Below are 20,611 nucleotides of genomic sequence, written 5' to 3' on the forward strand. Positions count from 1 at the left end.
ACCTCCGCTCCTCCATCAAGGATCTTAAGATGGGTCGTCATTTCATCTTCCAACAAGACAACGACCCAAAGCACACAGCCAAGAAAACCAAGGCCTGGTTCAAGAGGGAAAAAATCAAGGTGTTGCAGTGGCCTAGTCAGTCTCCTGACCTTAACCCAATTGAAAACTTGTGGAAGGAGCTCAAGATTAAAGTCCACATGAGACACCCAAAGAACCTAGATAACTTGGAGAAGATCTGCATGGAGGAGTGGGCCAAGATAACTCCAGAGACCTGTGCCGGCCTGATCAGGTCTTATAAAAGATGATTATTAGCTGTAATTGCAAACAAGGGTTATTCCACAAAATATTAAACCTAGGGGTTGAATAATAATTGACCCACACTTTTATGTTGAAAATTTATTAAAATTTAACTGAGCAACATAACTTGTTGGTTTGTAAGATTTATGCATCTGTTAATAAATCCTGCTCTTGTTTGAAGTTTGCAGGCTCTAACTTATTTGCATCTTATCAAACCTGCTAAATCTGCAGGGGGTTGAATACTACTTGTAGGCACTGTATTTAATGTGCTATGGAATAAATTGTGCTATATAAGTGAACATATATATAAATTTTAATAGCACTTTATGGTATTTTATTTATATATATAATACCATAAAGTGCTATTAAAATTTATTTAGCATCATTGCGTTGTGAATTTATGTTGCTATTCGTTTTACATATACTGTTTTTTTTTTCCTAACAGAGAAATGCAGTGGGAGGTTTTTTTTTTTTGCATTTTCTTATATTTATGTAATTTTTCTTGTTTTGTCTAGTATTTACCCATTTTTCCCCTCTCTCCCTAAGACCATAAAAGACTTTTGGTGGGCACATCTACCAATCTATATTGTTTTGTTATTGCTTGACTCCTCTGTAAGGCCCCTTTCACACGTCAGTGATTCTGGGACGTTTGTGCTTTTTTTTAAACGTACCAGAATCACTGACATACGCAGACCCATTATAATGAATGGGTCTGCTCACACGTCAGTGATTTTTTACTGCACGTGTCTCCGTGCGGCGTACCCGCGTGTGCGTGATTGCCGCACGGAGACATGTCCATTTTTTTTCTGGCATCATTGATGTCCATGGACCACACAGTGGTGTGGTCCGTGAAACACGTGCCAGAAAAAAACGTGCTTTTAAAATAATAAACATTTTTACTCACCCGGCTTCAGCAGCGCTCTCTGCAGCCCGTGCAGCTTGCTGCTTCTAAGCCGGCTGATTACTGTCGCGCATATTAATGATGCACGACACAGCCGACCCGGAAGCAGCTGCTGCAGGGGTCAGCGCCGGCCGGATGCTGCACCACGGGAGCGATCAGCACCATGGAGAGCGGGAGCGGGCGCAGGTGAGTTGATTTCTAAGTGCAATCACGGGCCATGGAGAACGGAGCCCGGATTGCACTTAGACAACCCACGTGTGCCGTGATTCACGGCACACGCAGGGACATGTGCGTGTTTTACACGCCAGTGAAAAACGTCTGTGTTTTTCACTGACGTGTGAAACGGGCCTAAAGGTGACTATAAGGCTGTGTGCGCACGTCTGCGTGTTGCATGCTTCTTTTACGCTGCGTTTTGCTCTGCAGCATAAAATCATGCATCCTGCGTCCCCAGCACAATCTATTAAGATTGTGCAAATTCCATCCGCACGTTGCGTTTTAGAACGCAGTGTTTTGGCTGCTGAAATATTTTGCCAAAACGCTGCGTTCTAAAAAGCAACATGTCACTTCTTTTGTGCGTTACGAATGCTTTTCCCTCTCTGTCTATGGCAGAGCAAGCATCCAGAACGCATGAATTCCGCAAGAATTTTGCACGCACAATGCTTTCAAAATGCAGCTTTTCGGCTGAGTTTTGAAATGCACATGCAGTGACTTAAATGCTGCGGAATAGAACGCAGACACTTGAAAGGCAAAATTCAGCCTCCTAAACCCAGCAGCACCTGCAAATTCTCAGCACCTCCCAGCAATCGTGTGGTCGCTGGCTCTGATCATTGCTAATTACAGGACTGAATACACAGCTCGGAATGAGAGATCAGGAAGGCAGAAATCATAATAAACCATCTCTGTCTTCTCCATGAGAGGTTTTGACAACCAGCTTCCTGTTCCCACAGCTGTACGGTTTCGATGCATCTCATGGTCTTGCAAGAACATTGTAAAAAATCCTTTCAGAAACATATGTGGACTAATGAACATTTTGAATGCAGTGTGATAAGCAGATAGGTAATGGATAAGTAACTGTTGTCAAATTACTGATGACTTCTGCACATTTCTATAACTCCACTCACCCGCTTGGCATGGTGTCTGCTCAAAGAAGACACTTTCCGCTAAATGTTCTTTGATCCTCTTCTCTTCCTCCTCTTTGTGCTGTTGCTCTTTCGCGGACGGAAGAAGTGTTGCTATTACCTCTTTGCGCCCCAACGCTTTTCTCTGGCTTTGTTCGGACACTTGAAGGCGGAATTTGTCAATGACGCCAAAGTGACTGGCTCGGACATCTTTATGTCGAATGACGCTGCAGGAGAGAAGAGAACACACAATTATAGTTTATGTTCAGCAAAATCTAGATTGTAATACCGGCTGATATGGAGAATATCGGGATTGGATAAGCAACGTTCTAGTCTGCTTTCATCACAATGAAAGATAATCATCCACTTTACAGTACCCCAAAAATATATTTAAAGGGAACCTGTCTTATGCCCCAAACCTTACAAACCACTGATGTACTATTTAAAAGGATAATCCAGCAACCCAATAATGCCCTTGATAACTCACGCAATAGTTGGTAATATTACAAAAATCAAGTGTTAATGACCCCCCCGGCTTATGATAGTGAATCTAACTAGTTTGAGGGGGGGAGAGGTTGTGCGGTTGGGTTGAAGGGGGTCTCTAAACCAATCTGGCCCTATATGCTATAATTAAGACTCCACCTGATCATCTTTTCAGCGCCTGAAATCTTGAACAAGTGAATGACTACCTTTGGCATCACTATGCCTTACAGGGCATGCACAATGCGCCGGTGAAGCTATGAAGAGTACACCCATCCTCTTCAAGAAAACAACTAAATACATACAGCTGCACTCTAAAATCCTAACAATGAATAAGGGAACTCTAGTATTGCATTACTGCTATAGAAATATTTGAAAAAAAGAGATATCTAGCTTATGTATTGGCCAATGCATGTTAGCCCGGTAACCAGTGACAAGGTTTATCTCAATACACCAGAACCCTAAGTTGAAATGCCTAAATCCAGGTTAAAAACCTACATGTCTGGGCAGCTAGGATCCAGCTAAAAAGGAGGCTGGACATAGCCTGGTTATAGGGCAGAATGCTCAATCAGAAAGAAATGCACTACAAATATATCAAAAAGCATGACCCGCACATACAACAGGTGTGAACAGGTGCCAGCTGAAAACACAATATAACTACAAAACACATATAGTTGCACTCTATAATGCTAACAATGAATAAGAGAACTCTGGTATTGCATTACTGCTATAGGAATATTTTGAAAAAAAAAAAGATATTTAGTTTATGTATTGGCCAATGCATGTGAGCCCGGTAACCATGACAAGGTGTATCTCTATATACCAGGACCCTAACTCAAATGCCTCTGTCTGGGTTAAAAACCTACATGTCTGGGCAGAAAGGATCCAGCTATGTTCACGAATGAACAAAGCCTATGTGTTAATCTTTTTGATAGATTTGTAGTGCATTTCTTTCTGATTGAGCACTACGCCCTGTAACCATAGCTGGATCCTAGCTACCAAGACATGTAGGTTTTTAACCCAGATAGAGGCATTTTAAAGGAAACTTGTCAGGTTCAATAGCACCCAGAACTATGAGCAGTTCCGATGTATATTGCTATTCCCTGCCTAACTGTCCCTGTATAGACAAGCATAGATAAAGAGATCTTTAGAAACGTATTTCTAAAGATCTTTTACCGTATGCTTATGAGCAAGGGGACTAGTCCCTTGGGCGTTAGTGCCCCTGGCTAGTCGGCTCCATTAGCATGTTAGTATGCCCCTGTGGGTGTGCTAACATGCTAATGAATGTGCAGCGACAGAGGATGATCTCACTCACCTATGCCATTGTGTCCGCCAATGGATTTCGGCTCAGTGCGCATGACCCCGGAGTTTGGGTCATGCGCACTACTTCAGTTTGAAGCCAGGACATCATTCGCACTGAGCCGAAATCCAGCATCAGACGTTATGGCGGCGGAGAGGTGAGTGAGATCATCCTGTGATGCTGCACATTCATTAGCATGTTAAAGCAAAGGAATCCAAGAAAAAAAGAACACCGGGCACTAATCAGTACACTAACCAATATCCAAACCAATTCACTTTTTCACTTAGACTCCGGCACAGCTTACTCGAGCATGGTAACAGCTATGCTCCGGACACTGGTGCTCCTTCCCAGCATAAGTCCCATCCAACGAAGCTAAAGAAGAGGAGGACACTCACCGGGCTGCCATATACCAAAGAATCCGTTTATTTCAGCATCAGGTAAAATGTAAAAACAGCGGAGGGGAGAGATGCACAGCACAGCAGAAAGTCTGCTGTGCCGTGCATCCCTCCCCTCCGCTCTTTTTACATTTTACCTGATGCTGAGATAAACAGATTCTTTGGTATACGGCAGCTCAGTGAGTGTCCTCCTCTTCTTTTGCTTCGTTTATTAGCATGTTAGCACACCCAAAGGGGCCCACAGGGGTGTACTAACATGTTAATGGAGCCGAATAGCCAGGGGAATTAACGCCCAAGGGACTAGTCCCCGAGCTCATTAGCATATGATAAACGATCTTTAGAAATACTTTTTCTAAAGCTCTCTTTATCTATGCTAGTGTATACAGGGACGGATAAGCAGGGAATAACAAAATGCACCCAGAACTGCTCGTGGCTCTGGGTGCATATTGGACCTGACAGGTTCCCTTTGAGGGTCCCAGTATAATAAGATCACCTTGTCATTGGTTATTGGGCTCACATGCATTGGTCAATACATAAGCTAAATATCTCTTTTTTCAAATATTCCTATAGCGGTAATGCAATACCAGAGTTTCCTTATTCAATGTAAGCATTTTACAGTCTTTAAGAAAACATATCATGTGCATGCACAAAACTTCAAGCACAAAAAAAGAAGATGAGTAAGTCAGGGGGGCAAGATTACAATATTCAAGGCGAAGAAATGCCTCTGGAACTTGGGATTGCGCGGCTTGGGGAAACGGGATCCTTTTACATAGTAAAGCACTGCAGTTGCATTGGGATAAGGAACTTACGTCCTCCACATGGTCGTGTCCATGAAACAGATAGGGCCTCCGTCAGCGACAGTCCCCAAACCATGTACTTGGTTGGTGAGTGTGAGCTTTGTGGACGTCCTGTTATTTTTATAGAACAGGTCCCTTTTGTCAGGCTGAATTTATAAGGTCCGAGTTAAGAATAATCCACCTGGATATAAAATACTCACATATCAACGCAGCACTGAGGTTTCACCGCACCAGCAGCATCAACAACAGCGTATTTGTTTGGGGATGTGCACAAGACTGCAGAGAGAGAAAACAGTGTCGGTGAGCGCAGAGCTGGACTAATCAGCGGAACAAACTGTAGCATGTTTTATCAGTAACACTTGTATTGTAAAGGTGGTGTCACACACAGCGACAGCGACGTCGATGCTACGTCACCATTTTCTGTGACGTTGCAGCGACGTCCCGTTGCTGTCGCTGTGTGTGGCATCCAGCAACGACCTGGCCCCTGCTGTGAGGTCGCCGGTCGTTGCTGAATGTCCTGCTTCATTTTTTGGTCGTCACTCTCCCGCTGTGAAGCACACATCGCTGTGTGTGACAGCGACAGAGCGACGAACTGAAGCGAGCAGGAAGCAGGGAGCCGGCGTCTGGCAGCCTGCGGTAAGCTGTAACCAAGGTAAACATCGGGTAACCAACAAGCCCTTTCCTTGGTTACCCGATATTTATCTTAGTTACTAGCACCGCGCTCTCACGCTGCCAGTGCCGGCTCCCTGCACACGTAGCTGGAGTACATATCAGGTTAATTACCCGATGTGTACTCCAGCTACGTGAGCAGGGAGCCGGCGCTGACAGCGTGAGAGCACACCGCTTAGCGCTGGCTCCCTGCACACGTAGCCGGAGTACACATCGGCAGGGCTGTATTTTGCCTTCGTGCTGCCCTAGGCACTTTAAGTGGTCGCGCCCCTTAGTGACAACGTAAAACTGAGTTTTCGCACACGACATCTGTTTAAGGCAGATCTACTCTGTAAAACACTTGAAAAAGTATCAATGAGAAACGAAGGGCACTAACCCCCCCCCCCCCCAATGGGGATCACCACAGGCACATCAAAACATAGCATGAGTATAAAATATTCCCACCACACCGTACCCACTTATATACTGTGACTGTCACACTGCCCCTAATATACTACACACTGCCCTCCCTTATAAATTATACCCACCACACCTTCCTCAATAATGAAATATGATCTGCATATTGTCCTCACATCATGCTGCCCCCTCCTCACAATGTCCCATGCATGCTGCCCCCTCCTCACAATGTTCCATGCATGCTGCCCCCTCCTCACAATGTCCCATGCATGCTGCCCCCTCCTCACAGTGTCCCATGCATGCTGCCCCCTCCTCACAATGTCCCATGCATGCTGCCCCCTCCTCACAGTGTCCCATGCATACTGCCCCCTCCTCACAATGTCCCATGCATGCTGCCCCCTCCTCACAATGTCCCATGCATGCTGCCCCCTCCTCAGTGTCCCATGCATGCTGCCCCCTCCTCACAGTGTCCCATGCATGCTGCCCCCTCCTCACAGTGTCCCATGCATGCTGCCCCCTCCTCACAGTGTCCCATGCATGCTGCCCCCTCCTCACAGTGTCCCATGCATGCTGCCCCCTCCTCACAGTGTCCCATGCATGCTGCCCCCTCCTCACAGTGTCCCATGCATGCTGCCCCCTCCTCACAGTGTCCCATGCATGCTGCCCCCTCCTCACAGTGTCCCATGCATGCTGCCCCCTCCTCACAGTGTCCCATGCATGCTGCCCCCTCCTCACAGTGTCCCATGCATGCTGCCCCCTCCTCACAGTGTCCCATGCATGCTGCCCCCTCCTGACAGTGTCCCATGCATGCTGCCCCCTCCTGACAGTGTCCCATGCATGCTGCCCCCTCCTGACAGTGTCCCATGCATGCTGCCCCCTCCTGACAGTGTCCCATGCATGCTGCCCCCTCCTGACAGTGTCCCATGCATGCTGCCCCCTCCTGACAGTGTCCCATGCATGCTGCCCCCTCCTGACAGTGTCCCATGCATGCTGCCCCCTCCTGACAGTGTCCCATGCATGCTGCCCCCTCCTGACAGTGTCCCATGCATGCTGCCCCCTCCTGACAGTGTCCCATGCATGCTGCCCCCTCCTGACAGTGTCCCATGCATGCTGCCCCCTCCTCACAGTGTCCCATGCATGCTGCCCCCTCCTCACAGTGTCCCATGCATGCTGCCCCCTCCTCACAGTGTCCCATGCATGCTGCCCCCTCCTGACAGTGTCCCATGCATGCTGCCCCCTCCTGACAGTGTCTCATGCATGCTGCCCCCTCCTCACAGTGTCCCATGCATGCTGCCCCCTCCTGACAGTGTCCCATGCATGCTGCCCCCTCCTGACAGTGTCCCATGCATGCTGCCCCCTCCTGACAGTGTCCCATGCATGCTGCCCCCTCCTGACAGTGTCCCATGCATGCTGCCCCCTCCTGACAGTGTCCCATGCATGCTGCCCCCTCCTGACAGTGTCCCATGCATGCTGTCCCCTCCTCACAATGTCCCATGCATGCTGCCCCCTCCTCACAATGTCCCATGCATGCTGCCCCCTCCTCAGTGTCCCGTGCATGCTGCCCACTCCTCACAATGTCCCATGCATGCTGCCCCCTCCTCACAGTGTCCCATGCATGCTGCCCCCTCCTGACAGTGTCCCATGCATGCTGCCCCCTCCTGAAGGGTCCCATGCATGCTGCCCCCTCCTGACAGGGTCCCATGCATGCTGCCCCCTCCTGACAGGGTCCCATGCATGCTGCCCCCTCCTGACAGGGTCCCATGCATGCTGCCCCCTCCTGACAGGGTCCCATGCATGCTGCCCCCTCCTGACAGGGTCCCATGCATGCTGCCCCCTCCTCACAGTGTCCCATGCATGCTGCCCCCTCCTCACAGTGTCCCATGCATGCTGCCCCCTCCTCACAGTGTCCCATGCATGCTGCCCCCTCCTCACAATGTCCCATGCATGCTGCCCCCTCCTCACAATGTCCCATGCATGCTGCCCCCTCCTCACAATGTCCCATGCATGCTGCCCCCTCCTCACAATGTCCCATGCATGCTGCCCCCTCCTCACAATGTCCCATGCATGCTGCCCCCTCCTCACAATGTCCCATGCATGCTGCCCCCTCCTCACAGTGTCCCATGCATGCTGCCCCCTCCTCACAGTGTCCCATGCATGCTGCCCCCTCCTCAGTGTCCTGTGCATGCTGCCCACTCCTCACAATGTCCCATGCATGCTGCCCCCTCCTCACAGTGTCCCATGCATGCTGCCCCCTCCTCACAGTGTCCCATGCATGCTGCCCTCTCCTCACAGTGTCCCATGCATGCTGCCCCCTCCTCAGAGTGTCCCATGCATGCTGCCCCTCTCCATGAGCTCCTAATGCTGCCTTCCGCTTTTCCATAATGACATCTCCATGCTGCCCCACTCATCATACTAAGACCACCACACTAGCGCTTATGCTGAGACACACACACACACACACACTACCCCACTCTTGATATTGACTCCTGTACATTGCTTCACTCCATACTGAGCCCACACATGCTGCCCCTTCTCCATAATGAGCTCCCAATGCTGCCCCCCTCTTATTCTGAGTCCTTACACTGCCCCCCATCGATATTGTCATTGCTCTATCCCTCAACCCTTGTCCTCTGTCTCTAGCATTGGCCCCTCTCTTCCATTCCCCCAGCAGCAGCCTCTCTCCCCCCGCCTCCAGCAGCAGCCTCTCCCCCAGCATCAGCCTCTCTCCCCCCAGCCTCCCCCAGCAGCAGCCTCTCTCCCCCTGCCTCCAGCAGCAGCCTCTCCCCCAGCATCAGCCTCTCTCCCCCCAGCCTCCCCCAGCATCAGCCTCTCTCCCCCCAGCATCAGCCTCCCTGCTCCCAGCTTACCCCAGCATCAGCCTCTCTCCTCCCATCCTCCCCCAGCATGAGCCTCCTCCAGCATCAGCCTCTCTCCTCCCAGCCTCCCCCAGCATCAGCCTCCCTCCTCCCAGCCTCCCCCAGCATCAGCCTCCCTCCTCCCAGGCTCCCCCAGCATCAGCCTTCCTCAGAATCAGCCTCCCCCAGCATCAGCCTCCCTCCTAGCCTCCCCCAGCATCAGCCTCCCTCCTCCCAGCATCAGCCTCCCTCCTCCCTCAGCCTCCCTCCTCCCTCAGCCTCCCTCAGCTTCCCTCCTCCAAGCCTCCCCCTCCCAGCCTCCCCCAGCATCAGCCTCCCCCAGCATCAGCCTCCCCCAGCATCAGCCTCCCCCAGCATCAGCCTCCCCCAGCATCAGCCTCCCTCAGCATCAGCCTCCCTCAGCATCAGCCTCCCCCAGCATCAGCCTCCCTCCTCCCAGCATCAGCCTCCCTCCTCCAAGTCTCCCTCAGCATCAGCTTCCCTCCCCCTCCCCCCCCTCCCAGCCTCCCCCAGCATCAGCCTCCCTCAGCATCAGCCTCTCTCCTCCCAGCCTCACTCTCTCTCCCCAGCCTCCCCCACAGCCTCTCTCTCTCCCCAGCCTCTCAGCCTCTCTCTCTCTCCCCAGCCTCTCAGCCTCTCTCTCTCTCCCCAGCCTCTCAGCCTCTCTCTCTCTCCCCAGCCTCCCCCCCAGCCTCTCAGCCTCTCTCTCTCTCCCCAGCCTCCCCCCAGCCTCTCAGCCTCTCTCTCTCTCCCCAGCCTCCCCCCCAGCCTCTCAGCCTCTCTCTCTCTCTCTCCCCAGCCTCCCCCCCAGCCTCTCAGCCTCTCTCTCTCTCTCCCCAGCCTCCCCCCCAGCCTCTCAGCCTCTCTCTCTCTCCCCAGCCTCCCCCCTAGCCTCTCAGCCTCTCTCTCTCTCCCCAGCCTCCCCCCCAGCCTCTCACTCTCTCTCCCCAGCCTCCCCCCCCAGCCTCTCAGCCTCTCTCTCTCTCTCCCCAGCCTCCCCCCCAGCCTCTCACTCTCTCTCCCCAGCCTCCCCCCCAGCCTCTCAGCCTCTCTCTCTCTCTCCCCAGCCTCCCCCCCAGCCTCTCAGCCTCTCTCTCTCTCCCCAGCCTCCCCCCAGCCTCTCAGCCTCTCTCTCTCTCCCCAGCCTCCCCCCCAGCCTCTCTCTCTCTCCCCAGCCTCCCCCCCAGCCTCTCAGCCTCTCTCCCCAGCCTCCCCCCCAGCCTCTCTCTCTCTCCCCAGCCTCCCCCCCAGCCTCTCTCTCTCCCCAGCCTCCCCCCCAGCCTCTCTCTCTCCCCAGCCTCTCAGCCTCTCTCTCTCTCCCCAGCCTCCCCCCCAGCCTCTCAGCCTCTCTCCCCAGCCTCCCCCCCAGCCTCTCTCTCTCTCCCCAGCCTCCCCCCCAGCCTCTCAGCCTCTCTCTCTCTCCCCAGCCTCCCCCCCAGCCTCTCAGCCTCTCTCTCTCTCCCCAGCCTCCCCCCCCCAGCCTCTCAGCCTCTCTCTCTCTCCCCAGCCTCCCCCCCAGCCTCTCAGCCTCTCTCTCTCTCCCCAGCCTCCCCCCCAGCCTCTCAGCCTCTCTCTCTCTCCCCAGCCTCAGCCTCTCTCCCCCCAGCCTCCCCTTGCATGATTATAGTGGACAAAAAGAGGCATTGCAACGATCATCAACTAACCTGTAAGGAGCCCATACATTCTAGGCTCAGCCTCTGCCTTACCTGCTCCGGTGCCCGCCTCTCTGCTCTGGCTGGCTCCTCTTCTGGCTGGCTCCAGCTTCAGACGCGTCCTCCTCCGCGGCGTGTCGTCTGCAGCATTGGACGGCCGCTGCAGCACGGGGCAGTCAGCTGATTGTCGCGCCCGCGCGCCTCTGACCCGGAAGTGCAGGCGATGGAACTTCCGGGGTTAATCACTATGCCTATTTAAATAGACAGAAATGCGCCTCTCCTCCCTCTCAACCCCCCCCCCCCCCCCGAACACAGCCGAGTGTAACGGAGGGAGGGACGGGGGGCGGGGATGTAAAAAAAAAAAAAAAAAAAAAAAAAAATTTATATAAATTTTTTTTTTTTTTTTTTTTTTTTTTTTGCTGCCAGAAAGTGCCGCCCCCCGCAACGTGCCGCCCTAGGCACGGGACCACGGGTGCCTAGTGGCAAATACGGCCCTGCACATCGGGTAATTAACCCGATGTGTACCCTGGCTAGGAGAGCAGGGAGCCAGCGCTAAGCGTGTGCGCTGGTAACCAAGGTAAATATCGGGTAATGGTAATGGTAATGAAAGTGTTGAGCGAATAGTAATTATTTGTGTTCGGATTATTCGGAACGAATCCCATAGCACTATTCCGGTATTTGTCACGAATGACGAACCTAATGCAAGTTGATGGGGAACCCGAGCATTTGTTTTGTCATGAGGAATACTGGAAAAGTACTCTGTATTCTATAAGCATTATCCGAACATGAATAGTTACTATTCGCCCATCACTACATGCTTTACATACACAAGACCACAGTAGACAATTATTGGTTTCAGCATGTACCACAAAAGACCACTGAGCTCATTAATCGGCTGTTTGGCCACCTAGATGTATAGGCCATAGCTACTTAAAGGGAATCTGTCACCAGGTTTCTGCCTTCGAATCTGAGAGCAACATAACGTAGGGGCAGAGAATCTGATTCCAGCGATGTGTCAATTACTGGGCTGTTTAGTGTAGTTTCAATAAAATCACTGTTTAATCAGCAGTAGATTATCATTAAAGGACTACTTGGTGTGCTGCTAGGTAGTCCAGCATATTCATGAGCTCTGTAGAAAACACTGATTTTATCAAAATGACAGCAAACAGTCCAGTAAGTGACACATCGCTGGAATCAGGGTCTCTGTCTCTACATTATGCTGCTCTCAGATGGGGAACCAATCACCAGGTGACAGATTCCCTTTAAAGACAAGAAGCGTTGGCACTGGATTGGCCGGGAACTGCATAAGTGTGCTTTTGTTATCCATGTTACCCCTTTTTTTTTATCTCAGACAACCCATTTAATCCATAGGTCTAAACCAAAAAGTTTCTTTCAATTAACCCCTTTAAGAAAACACTAAAATACTTTAAATAATTTAAGCTCCCAGTGTCCCATAGAGAACCATTGTATGCAGTATTTTTTGCCCTGCAATATTCTCGGATTTTCCCCTTGGAGTGGTTGTATAATTCCTAAACCGAAAGGTTACAAACAAAATCTTGCAGCACTGCGTTCACCGTCCGCCAATTATTCCATCTCAGAACATTTTCATATGACCCGTGTGACAAGTGTTCACGGAAAATGACAAAGCAAAAGTAATAACATTTTGACAAGTACAGAAAATACTCCCTTCCTAAGCAAACTGTGATGTCCTGCCAAACACGATCCCATACAGTTTAGTAGTGCACGCACTTCATTGCCCATTATAACTTTAGTATCACGGAATAGTTTGCTTTTTCTTTTTTTACAATTTAACTCCTTCCCACCAGGACCATTTTTTCATTTTTGCTCTTTAGCTTTTTCCTCTCCTTCATATATATGGTTTTTTTTGTTTTTTTTTTTATTGTTTTTATTCTTTTAACTTTGTCTTTACTGGCATACATATAATCTTTGGTATCCCAAGTGTACGCATGTGTAATATATATATATATATATATATATATATATATATATATATATATATATATATATATATATATATATATATACAGTCATGGCCAAAAGTTTTGAGAATGCTACAAATATTCATTTTTACAAAGTCTACTGCTTAAGTTTTTCTAATGGCAATTTGCATATACTCCAGAATGTCATAAAGAGTGATCAGCTTAGCAGCAATTACTTGCAAAGTCAATATTGGCTAAGAAAATGAACTTTAACCCCCAAAACACATTTCAACATCATTGCATTCCTGCCTTAAAAGGAGCAGCTAACATTGTTTTAGTGATTATTCCATTAACACAGGTGTGGGTGTTGATGAGGACAGGGCTGGCGATCAATCAGTCATGATTAAGTAAGAATGACACCACTGGACACTTTAAAAGGAGGCTGGTGCTTGGTATCATTGTTTCTCTTCAGTTACCATGGTTATCTCTAAAGAAACACGTGCAGCCATCATTGCTCTGCACAAAAATGGCCTAACAGTGAAGAGTATCGCAGCTACAAAGATTGCACCTCAGTCAACAATCTATCGCATCATCAAGAACTTCAAGGAGAGAGCTTCCATTGTTGCCAAAAAGGTTCCAGGGCGCCCAAGAAGGACCAGCAAACGCCAGGACCGTATCTTAAAACTGTTTCAGCTGCGGGATCGGACTACCAGCAGTGCCGAGCTAGCTCAGCAATGGCAGCAGGCTGGTGTGAGTGCTTCTGCACGCACTGTGAGGCGGAGACTGCTTGAGCAAGGCCTGGTTTCAAGGAGGGCAGCAAAGAAGCCACTTCTCTCCAGAAAAAACATCAGGGACCGACTGATATTCTGCAAAAGGTACAGGGAGTGGACTGCTGAGGACTGGGGTAAAGTCATTTTCTCAGATGAATCCCCTTTTCGATTGTTTGGAACATCTGGAAAACAGCTTATTAGGAGAAGAAGAGGTGAGCGCTACCACCAGTCTTGTCTCATGCCAACTGTTAAGCATCCTGAAACGATTCATGTGTGGGGTTGCTTCTCAGCCAAGGGAATCGCACCACTCACAGTCTTGCCTAAAAACACAGGCATGAATAAAGAATGGTACCAGAATGGCCTCCAAGAGCAACGTCTCCCAACTGTCCAAGAGCAGTTTGGCACCCAACAATGCCTTTTCCAGCATGATGGAGCACCTTGCCATAAAGCAAAGGTGATCACTAAATGGCTCATGGAACAAAACATAGAGATTTTGGGTCCATGGCCTGGAAACTCCCCAGATCTTAATCCCATTGAGAACTTGTGGGCAATCATCAAGAGACGGGTGGACAAACAAAAACCAACAAATTCTGGCAAAATGCAAGCATTGCTTATGCAAGAATGGACAGCTATCAGTCAGGATTTGGTCCAGAAGTTGATTGAGAGCATGCCAGGGAGAAGTGCAGAGGTCCTGAAGAAGAAGGGTCAACACTGCAAATATTGACTTGCTGCATTAACTCATTCTGTCAATATAACCTTTTGGTACTCATAATATGATTGCAATTATATTTCTGTATGTGATATGTAAACATCAGACAAACACAATTAAAAACCAGAGGGCAACAGATCATGTGAAAATATAATTTTGGTGTCATTCTCAAAACTTTTGTCCATGACTATATATATATATATATACATATTTATATAATATATATACACACACGCACACCGTATTTTTCGCTTTATAAGACACACTTTTGTTCCCCCAAATCTTGGGGGAAAGTAGGGGGTGCGTCTTATAATCCGAATATACGGATTATATACTGCAGGGTCCAGGGGAGATGGGGGCCGCTCTGGAGCTGTGCTGGGGGCTGAGGGAGGCTGGTAGAGGCTGGTGAGCTGGGGAAGGCTACAGCGGAAGATCTCCTGCTCCCGCTCATATAATATGCACAGCCGCTGTCCATCACCGTGGTGCTGAAACCGCACCGCTGCGATGGGCTGGGGGAGCGGCGCATATTATATCTGCCTGTGTTTCCCTTTGATCGCACATGCCCCCCTGTGTTAGATATGGCCCCCATGCTGCTGCCCATAGTAAAATAAAATACTCTTTCCTTGCCTCCTCCAGCTCTCCCCGGTCTCCCTCCTGCTGCTGTGATCAGGCATGCAAAGATATCACTCTGCTGTGCCGATCACATGACCGGCACTAAGAACCAGGAAGTAGGAAGTGCAGGAGACAGGAGGAGCTCAACCACACGGAGGGAGACGCCAGGGAGGACAGTGCTGGAGAAGGTAAGGAAAGACTTTATTTTACTAAAAGCAGCAGCCTGAGGGCGATATCTAACACAGGGTGATGTTTGCCAGCCACAGTGGGCCATGTGCCAGCCATAGGGGCCGTGTGCCAGCAATAGGGGACATGTGGCATCACTGCGGGCTGTGTTCCAGCCACAGGGGGCCGGGTGCCAGCCACAGGGGGCTGTGTGCCAGCCATAGGGGCCGTGTGCCAGCCATGTCCCCACATGTGGCATCACTGGGGGCCGTGTGTCAGCCACAGGGGGCCGTGTATCAGCCACAGGGCCGTGTGCCAGCCACAGGGGCTGAGTGCCAGCCATAGGGGACGTGTGCCAGCAATAGGGGACATGTGGCATCACTGGGGGATGTATGCCAGCACAAGGGGGCTATATTCAACATAAGGTGTCCATTTCCAGATTAAGGGGGCTAATTTTAGGATAGGGGGGCTAAGAGGGACATATACCCTATATGATTTGTTAGACGGACACTGGCATTATAAGACGGACCCCATTTATTAAATAATTCTCTATTCCTTCACCAAATTTGGGGGTGCGTCTTATAATCAGGTGCGTCTTATAAGGCGAAATATACGGTGTATATATATATATATATATATATATATATATATATATATATATATATATATAAAATATAAATATATAAATATATATATATATATATATATATATACACACACATTTTATATATATATATATATATATATATATATATATATATATATATATAATCTCAAAAAAATAAAGGGAACACTAAAATACCATTGTGTTGTTTAAATGCTCCATTCATTTTTTTTACACTTGGGATACCTATATATATATGTATATATATATAATATATATATATTTGCTTTTTTTGTTATTTCTTTACTTTCTTCTTAACTTTAAGACATATACGGTAATTTTTTATAGATTTTTTCAAAAGTTTTTTTTTTAATTATGGTAGTTCTTTGTTTCTTCACTAATGGACTTAAGCCTTATGTATAAATGATAGTCAGAGCTCATTTTCTACATTGCACTTTTACAGGCTGCATAGCTAACATTTACTGTTCCTGTAAAAAGGCTCCTTGACATTTCAGTGCAGGTAATGAACATGCCCTTTACTTGTACCGGAGAGGTTTGACAGGAATTTGCAGAATTCACATGGGACGCTCTGTAGTTTCTTACTAAATGTCTTAAAATTTCAAATTAAGATAAGTCATTGGCATGAAAAGTATTATGCCCTATAAATAATACCCAAACTGGTAAAGTAGGATTTCCATATTTTAGTAAATTGCAAATCTTATTAAAATATATTTCTGCGCAAATTTATCATACGGCCATAAGGTCAAGAACTGGATTTATTTTTTCCCTACTGTATCAATTTTTCCTGCTTATAATAATTGCCAATATAGGACATTTTACACACTAAAATGTACAAAAAGAATTGGCATGTTTTTTTTTTTTTTTGTATAATAAAAAAAATGTAAAACAAAGCACAGCACCATGTGAATAACTGGAGCAATTTATAATGAAAATCAATAAGTTTATTTTTAGGCTATGTGCGCACTTTGCGTCGAGGTAGTTGCAGTTCAAAACGCATATTTTGGCAGAAATTGCTTTTGCCAAAGTTGCTTTTGACCAACAAAACGCGGTAAATACGCGTGCGTATTTACCGCGTTTTAGCTGCGTTTTTAGCGTTTACTTGCTTTTTCATTGCTTAAAGTCAGATGCGTTTTGAACACAAAGACACAACAAAATAAAGTTTTAACATTCAAACACTATGAAAGAAGGGGAAAAAAAAGGAAAAGACATAATTATTTAAATCATAATGAAAATAGTTATATTTAATGAAATTATAGCGGTTTTATACTATTTTTGCCAAAATTAACAACAAATAAATAATTTTCTTTATTTTAATTGTCGGACTATGTGTGTGTGTGTAAAGGGACATATTCCATTATTTTGAAGTCATAAAATCATGCGTTTTGTAAGTCCAAAGCGCAGTGTTTCTGCAGCTAAAAAGCAGGTAAAACGCTGGAATTTTGATGTTTCTTGCTTTTTGCTACTTCTCATTGACATCAATGTTAGCAAAACGCAGCCCAAATGGCAAAAACAATTGACATGCTGCCTCTTTGAACGCAGAGTTTTTGCCACAAATTATGCAAATTAAACGCTGCGTTTGGAAACGCAAAGTGCGGACAAGAAATCCCCATTTTCCATAGACTTTGCTGGAAAATCAAAAAGCATGCATTTTGGCATGAAAACGCTGCAGTTCAAAACGGACCTAAAAAGCACCTGAAACCCAGGTGGAAACGGAAAGTGCGGACACAGCCTTAGAATGTTTTAAACTTTTTTTTTAATACTGAGTTTTAAAGTAGGATCTTCTCTAGAATTTCCAATAAAGGGAAGCTGTCAAGTAAAAAAAAATGCTATTAACCTGCAGATATGGAGATAATCCGCAGATAGAGTTCTGACGTTGTGTGCCTCGCTGCAGGGAGGAAATGATCTTTATCCCTCCTGGCTGCTTCCTGCTTTGAGTCATTGAAACGCGGTGTGGCAATTTCAGTTAACATTCAGTATATATAAAGAGTGGCGGCTGTAACCGTGCCCGGCACTGACTGATAGCTACTACTCATTTTGTAATCAGCGGTTACTGAAACCGAGCCAGCCACACCTCTATGACTGAAAGTCGCAGGCTGCCGGGAGGGATAAAGTTAAAGTATATACAGTGCCTACAAGTAGTATTCAACCCCCTGCAGATTTAGCAGGTTTACACATTCGGCATTAACTTGGCATTGTGACATTTGGACTGTAGATCAGCCTGGAAGTGTGAAATGCAGCAAAAAATAATGTTATTTCTTTTTTTATTTTTTTTTTTTAAATTGTGAAAAGTTTATTCAGAGGGTCATTTATTATTCAACCCCTCAAACCACCAGAATTCTGTTTGGTTCCCCTAAAGTATTAAGAAGTATTTCAGGCACAAAGAACAATGAGCTTCACATGTTTGGATTAATTATCTCTCTTTCCAGCCTTTTCTGACTAATTAAGACCCTCCCCAAACTTGTGAACAGCACTCATACTTGGTCAACATGGGAAAGACAAAGGAGCATTCCAAGGCCATCAGAGACAAGATCGTGGAGGGTCACAAGGCTGGCAAGGGGTACAAAACCCTTTCCAAGGAGTTGGGCCTACCTGTCTCCACTGTTGGGAGCATCATCCGGAAGTGCAAGGCTTATGGAACTACTGTTAGCCTTCCACGGCCTGGACAGCCTTTGAAAGTTTCCACCCGTGCCGAGGTCAGGCTTGTCCGAAGAGTCAAGGCTAACCCAAGGACAACAAGGAAGGAGCTCCGGGAAGATCTCATGGCAGTGGGGACATTGGTTTCAGTCAATACCATAAGTAACGTACTCCACCGCAATGGTCTATGTTCCAGACGAGCCCGTAAAGTACCTTTACTTTCAAAGCGTCATGTCAAGGCTCGTCTACAGTTTGCTCATGATCACTTGGAGGACTCTGAGACAGACTGGTTCAAGGTTCTCTGGTCTGATGAGACCAAGATCGAGATCTTTGGTGCCAACCAGACATGTGACGTTTGGAGACTGGATGGCACTGCATACGACCCCAAGAATACCATCCCTACAGTCAAGCATGGTGGTGGCAGCATCATGCTGTGGGGCTGTTTCTCAGCCAAGGGGCCTGGCCATCTGGTCCGCATCCATGGGAAGATGGATAGCACGGCCTACCTGGAGATTTTGGCCAAGAACCTCCGCTCCTCCATCAAGGATCTTAAGATGGGTCGTCATTTCATCTTCCAACAAGACAACGACCCAAAGCACACAGCCAAGAAAACCAAGGCCTGGTTCAAGAGGGAAAAAAATCAAGGTGTTGCAGTGGCCTAGTCAGTCTCCTGACCTTAACCCAATTGAAAACTTGTGGAAGGAGCTCAAGATTAAAGTCCACATGAGACACCCAAAGAACCTAGATAACTTGGAGAAGATCTGCATGGAGGAGTGGGCCAAGATCACTCCAGAGACCTGTGCCGGCTTGATCAGGTCTTATAAAAGACAATTATTAGCTGTAATTGCAAACAAGGGTTATTCCACAAAATATTAAACCTAGGGGTTGAATAATAATTGACCCACACTTTTATGTTGAAAATTTATTAAAATTTAACTGAACAACATAACTTGTTGGTTTGTAAGATTTATGCATCTGTTAATAAATCCTGCTCTTGTTTGAAGTTTGCAGGCTCTAACTTATTTGCATCTTATCAAACCTGCTAAATCTGCAGGGGGTTGAAGACTACTTGTAGGCACTGTATATAGCAGAAGAGACTTGTTTGGGCTAAAGAACACAAGGAATGGACATTAGACCATTGGAAATCTGTGCTTTGGTCTGATGACTCCAAATTTGAGATCTTTGGATCCAACCACCGTGTCTTTGTAGAAAAGGTGAACGGATGGACTGTACATGGCTGGTTCCCACCGTGAAGCATGGAGGAGGTGGTGTGATGGTGTGGGGGGGCTTTGCTGGTGACACTGTTGGAGATTTATTCAAAATTGAAGGCATACAGAACCAGCATGCCTACCACAGCATCTTGCAGCGGCGTGCTATTCCATCCGGTTTGCGTTTAGTTGGACCATCATTTATTTTTCAATAGGACAATGACCCCAAACACACCTCCAGGCTGTGTAAGGGCTATTTGACTAAGAAGGAGAGTGATGGGGTGCTACGCCAGATGACCTGGCCTCCACAGTCACCAGACCTGAACCCAATCGAGATGGTTTGGGGGTGAGCTGGACCGCAGAGTGAAGGCAAAAGGGCCAACAAGTGCTAAGCATCTCTGGGAACTCCTTCAAGACTGTTGGAAAACCATTTCCGGTGACTACCTCTTGAAGCTCATCAAGAGAATGCCAAGAGTGTGCAAAGCAGTAATCAAAGCAAAAGGTGGCTACTGAAGAACCTAGAATATAAGACATATTTTCAGTCGTTTCACACTTTTTTAAGTATTTCATTCCACATGTTTTCATTCATAGTTTTGATGTCTTCAATGTGAATCTACAATTTTTAGAGTCATGAAAATAAAGAAAACTCTTTGAAAGAGAAGGTGTGTCCAAACATTTGGTCTGTGTATATATATATATATATATATATATATATACACACATATATATACAAATATATATGTGTAATATATATATATATATATATGTGTGTGTGTATATATACAGTACAGACCAATTGTTTGGACACACCTTCTTATTCAAAGAGTTTTCTTTATTTTCATGACTCTAAAATTGGAATGGAATTAAATACTTAAAGTGTGAAACAACTGAAAATATGTCTTATTTTCTAGGTTCTTCAAAGTAGCCACCTTTTGCTTTGATTACTGCTTTGTACACTCCTGGCATTCTCTTGATGAGCTTCAAGAAGTAGTCACCGGAAATGGTTTTCCAACAGTCTTGAAGGAGTTCCCAGAGATTCTTGGCACTTGTTGACCCTTTTGCCTTCA

The 20,611-nt window shown here is 47.1% G+C and overlaps 1 protein-coding gene across 2 annotated transcripts in view; it reads right to left on the reverse strand.

Annotated features, from left to right (window-relative positions):
* The window catches only part of MOSPD1 (motile sperm domain containing 1), a 108,880-nt gene that overhangs the window by 29,937 nt on the left and 58,332 nt on the right, over positions 1-20,611 (reverse strand). For both annotated transcript variants that reach the window (XM_075323741.1, XM_075323740.1), the window contains exons 4-5: positions 5,489-5,564; positions 2,320-2,543 (exon numbers count right to left, since the gene is read on the reverse strand). In XM_075323741.1, the coding sequence (XP_075179856.1) occupies positions 2,320-2,543; positions 5,489-5,564 (300 nt within the window). The remainder of the gene's footprint in view (positions 1-2,319; positions 2,544-5,488; positions 5,565-20,611) is intronic.

This window comes from Anomaloglossus baeobatrachus, chromosome 9 (genome assembly GCF_048569485.1).
Source record: "Anomaloglossus baeobatrachus isolate aAnoBae1 chromosome 9, aAnoBae1.hap1, whole genome shotgun sequence".
Lineage (NCBI taxonomy): Eukaryota > Metazoa > Chordata > Amphibia > Anura > Aromobatidae > Anomaloglossus > Anomaloglossus baeobatrachus.